The 4,457-nt window shown below is 32.0% G+C and overlaps 1 protein-coding gene across 1 annotated transcript in view; it reads left to right on the forward strand.

Moving 5' to 3' along the window:
• The window catches only part of LOC107687211 (formin-like), a 96,361-nt gene that overhangs the window by 86,686 nt on the left and 5,218 nt on the right, over nt 1–4,457 (forward strand). Inside the window, 1 exon segment of the mRNA XM_016484447.1 lies at nt 2,345–2,396. Coding sequence (XP_016339933.1) covers nt 2,345–2,396 — 52 coding nt within the window.

Raw genomic sequence — 4,457 nt, forward strand, 5'->3', positions numbered from 1 at the left:
CACTAAATTCTAAATTAAATATAGATGAATCCTTAAAGCTACAAAAGTTATTGATTTCCTCTTTTTTCTTTGTCTTTTGATTAACAGACATCACAGCAGCTGGTTATTAGGTTGTTTTGGCTGCTATTACTTTAAGAGCTGCTGCTGCTGAACGTGACGCGGATCTGACACGCATCTCTTTACCTTTTCTGACCCACGTCAGGTCTTAAAGTCTCTACTATTGAACTGACGAGTTAAATCGGGTGTGTTAGATGAGTGAGACCGTGCTGGGCTGCTCCAGGACAGTTTTGAAAACCATTTCAGAGACATGTTCTTAAATGTGACTCATATAAAATATATTACATGCATGCACAGTTTTAAGGCATCTTTAATCACCTTTTTGGTAACTTCATGACTTAACTGACCACGACATTGCATGCACGTAGTTTCTTTCGCGCTTTGATATGAAATGATAAAGGCTACAGTGCGCGCCGGTGTCAATAGAAGAGCACGCGCTACGAGCACAGTACCGTTTCCGCTCGTTTGACTCGCGCCTGCCGCTGAAGTGCAGCTGGAGCGCTCGTCTGAAACGTCTCTGGTTTGATGTGGTCATAAAGACATTCTGCGACTGAATAAATGCACTTCTTGTCAAGAGGAAAACAGCACTTTTTTTTGACAGCACTAATATATATATCATTTTTTATTTCTATTTTTTATCTATTTGATGAATTTTATTTATTTATATTTACTTATTTACATTTTTTCTTATTTTCTTAATAACTAATCATTCATCTTAACTTAATAATTTATCTTATTTTAATCTTAATTATTTATTTGTATAAATGTTTAATTATTTCCGAATTTATTTATGTTAATCTTATTATATATAAATTATTATTTATATATTTATTTATTTACTTGTTTTAATGTAATTTATTATTAGATTAATGATTTTTTTTTTTTACTTATTCATTTATATGTTTTTTTATACACTAATTATTTTAAAATAATTATTTAGTAATAATTCATTTTAAACTTTTATTATTATTATTATTATCATCATTATTATTGTTATTATTATTGTTTATTTATTTCTACATTATTTCTACATTTTTTACACTGTTTTCCCCAAACTTTTCCATGGACCCTGTTCTACTCCCTTATAGCCCCCTAAATAAGATATCATTATTTATTTTGTATTATATAGATATTTTTTTGTTATTTTCAAGTGTTTGATTGGATCTGGTGTTGAATTATTATTCTAGTGCTTTCTGTGATCATTAATTCTTCTGATTATCAGCTTGTGTGTGTGACCGCAGAGACTGACCATGAGAAAGCGCCGTGTTTAATGTCATTATACGTGTGGTTTTTATCAGTGCGACGTGTTGCTTCATAATGAAGCCGAATCTGAGGCTCTTTACAGAGTGCTGCGGCGCGGCGGACGCTCAGAGCCGCGAGTCGCTTTTAAAGGCTGGATTTATTGTCCCGCTCAGTGTGCAGGTCCCATAACTTTCTAGTTAGCCACTACTGGTTTCATGTTTACAGACGGAGCTGAGGAGAAAATTCACACATCGCGTACGCGCCCTCTAGCGGCGAAAACTTACATATTGTGCCTTTAAATCATTTGGGGGAAAAAAACAATATGAAGACAATTTTGAGAAACAGGCTTACATCTGAATCACAAAACCTCTTACAAACATGTCCAGCTCATCTATCGCCACTAAATAACAAGTATTGTTCATATATGTATCGTTTGAGTGTGAAGTCAATTATGATATATTATTTAAGGGCTGTTTTAGGGGGTCCATGGAAAAGTTTGGGGAAAATGGTGTAAAAAAAATATAGAAATTAATACAAAAATAACATCAAGATAAATTGTTAATTATTTTATAATAAGTAAATCTAAATAAACAAATAAATATTATTATTCAAATAAATAAATAAACTTCTAAGAGATAGAGAAACATCTGAGATACAGTTGATATATGTTTGAGTTCATATTAAGTTATTTGATTTTTAATTTCAGACTTTATGTATCATGAGTCAAATTTTTTGTATTATTTATTTATTTGTTTTAGTTGTAATTATTTTAGTACTTTAACTTAAAATAAATGAAAATGAGAAATATTGCAATGGCAACTACATGAAATAAAATAAGGTTACGTTTTTTAATATAATATGTGATGTAAAATATATTTTATTTCAGTTATCATTTATGTATTTCAAGTAACAAAAATGTGTTTTTTTTAATGGTTAACTTTAGCTTACTAGGTCTTTTTCTGGTGAGAAGCAGGAGCAAAAGTTAAAGAAATCATTGAGGAGTTGTGATGATCTGATGTTCTCTCTGTCGTGTTTTCATTCGCAGCACAATCAGAGTACGAGACTGAAGACGAGCAGCTGCAGGAGGCACAGAAGAGGTAAGAAACACCACGTCAATCTCTACAGAGACGGAGGTGATAATAACTCACACTGCAGCCGTTAGAGTCACCTGATAAGAAGCCTACATAGACAGCATCATGACTAATGCGACCTCATCAGAGAGCGATTGAGAGATAAAAACAGATTTAATAAGACTGAATTATTTATTTTGCCATTTTTATTATTGAATGGAATACTATTCAAAAGTGTAGGTTAGTAAGATTGTTTAATGTTTCTGAAACAAGTCTCTTCTGCTCACCGAGGCTGCATTTATTTGATCAAAAGTAGAGTTAAAACAGTGCAATATTATTACAATTTAAAGCAGCTGTTTTCTATGTGAATATCTGTTAAACTGTAATGTATTTCTGTGATGCGCAGCTGTATTTTCAGCATCATTACTCCAGTCTTCAGTAGTGTGAAGTCAATTATGATATATTATTTAAGGGCTGTTTTAGGGGGTCCATGGAAAAGTTTGGGGAAAATGGTGTAAAAAAAATATAGAAATTAATACAAAAATAACATCAAGATAAATTGTTAATTATTTTATAATAAGTAAATCTAAATAAACAAATAAATATTATTATTCAAATAAATAAATAAACTTCTAAGAGATAGAGAAACATCTGAGATACAGTTGATATATGTTTGAGTTCATATTAAGTTATTTGATTTTTAATTTCAGACTTTATGTATCATGAGTCAAATTTTTTGTATTATTTATTTATTTGTTTTAGTTGTAATTATTTTAGTACTTTAACTTAAAATAAATGAAAATGAGAAATATTGCAATGGCAACTACATGAAATAAAATAAGGTTACGTTTTTTAATATAATATGTGATGTAAAATATATTTTATTTCAGTTATCATTTATGTATTTCAAGTAACAAAAATGTGTTTTTTTTAATGGTTAACTTTAGCTTACTAGGTCTTTTTCTGGTGAGAAGCAGGAGCAAAAGTTAAAGAAATCATTGAGGAGTTGTGATGATCTGATGTTCTCTCTGTCGTGTTTTCATTCGCAGCACAATCAGAGTACGAGACTGAAGACGAGCAGCTGCAGGAGGCACAGAAGAGGTAAGAAACACCACGTCAATCTCTACAGAGACGGAGGTGATAATAACTCACACTGCAGCCGTTAGAGTCACCTGATAAGAAGCCTACATAGACAGCATCATGACTAATGCGACCTCATCAGAGAGCGATTGAGAGATAAAAACAGATTTAATAAGACTGAATTATTTATTTTGCCATTTTTATTATTGAATGGAATACTATTCAAAAGTGTAGGTTAGTAAGATTGTTTAATGTTTCTGAAACAAGTCTCTTCTGCTCACCGAGGCTGCATTTATTTGATCAAAAGTAGAGTTAAAACAGTGCAATATTATTACAATTTAAAGCAGCTGTTTTCTATGTGAATATCTGTTAAACTGTAATGTATTTCTGTGATGCGCAGCTGTATTTTCAGCATCATTACTCCAGTCTTCAGTGTCACATGATCTTCAGAAATCATTCTAATATGCTGATTTGCTGCTCAAGAAACATTTCTGATTATTATCAATGTTGAAAACAGTTGTGCTGCACAACATTTCTGTGGAAACCATGATGCATTTTATTTTTCAGGATTCACAGATGAACAGAAAGTTCAAAACAACAGCATTGATTTATAATTTAACATTATAAATGTCACTTTTGATCGATTTAGTGTGTATTAATTGTACTGACCTCAAACTCTTTATTAATGACATCTGGGATGTTTTTTTTTCTGTGTGAGGAGCAGGTGTCTGTGATGCTCTTCCGTCTGCAGACTCTCTGTTATCGTTCGCTCTTATCGTGTGTGTTCAGTAACACTGCAAACGGTTTGTGCTGATTTATGTGCAAGCCTTCAGCTGCCAGATGCTGCACGACGGAAAATATCTGGAACTTTTCAAAGAGGGGAAAAGGACAAACAAAGCATATTGATTATTTTTCCTTGTTTAGATTTGAGAGTTTTTTTGTAACCTGAAACAAAACAAAGTGACACACACACACGCACACTCTCACACACACACACACACACTCACA

This window comes from Sinocyclocheilus anshuiensis, unplaced genomic scaffold (genome assembly GCF_001515605.1).
Source record: "Sinocyclocheilus anshuiensis isolate Anshui unplaced genomic scaffold, SAMN03320099.WGS_v1.1 scaffold1569, whole genome shotgun sequence".
Taxonomy (NCBI): Eukaryota; Metazoa; Chordata; class Actinopteri; order Cypriniformes; family Cyprinidae; genus Sinocyclocheilus; species Sinocyclocheilus anshuiensis.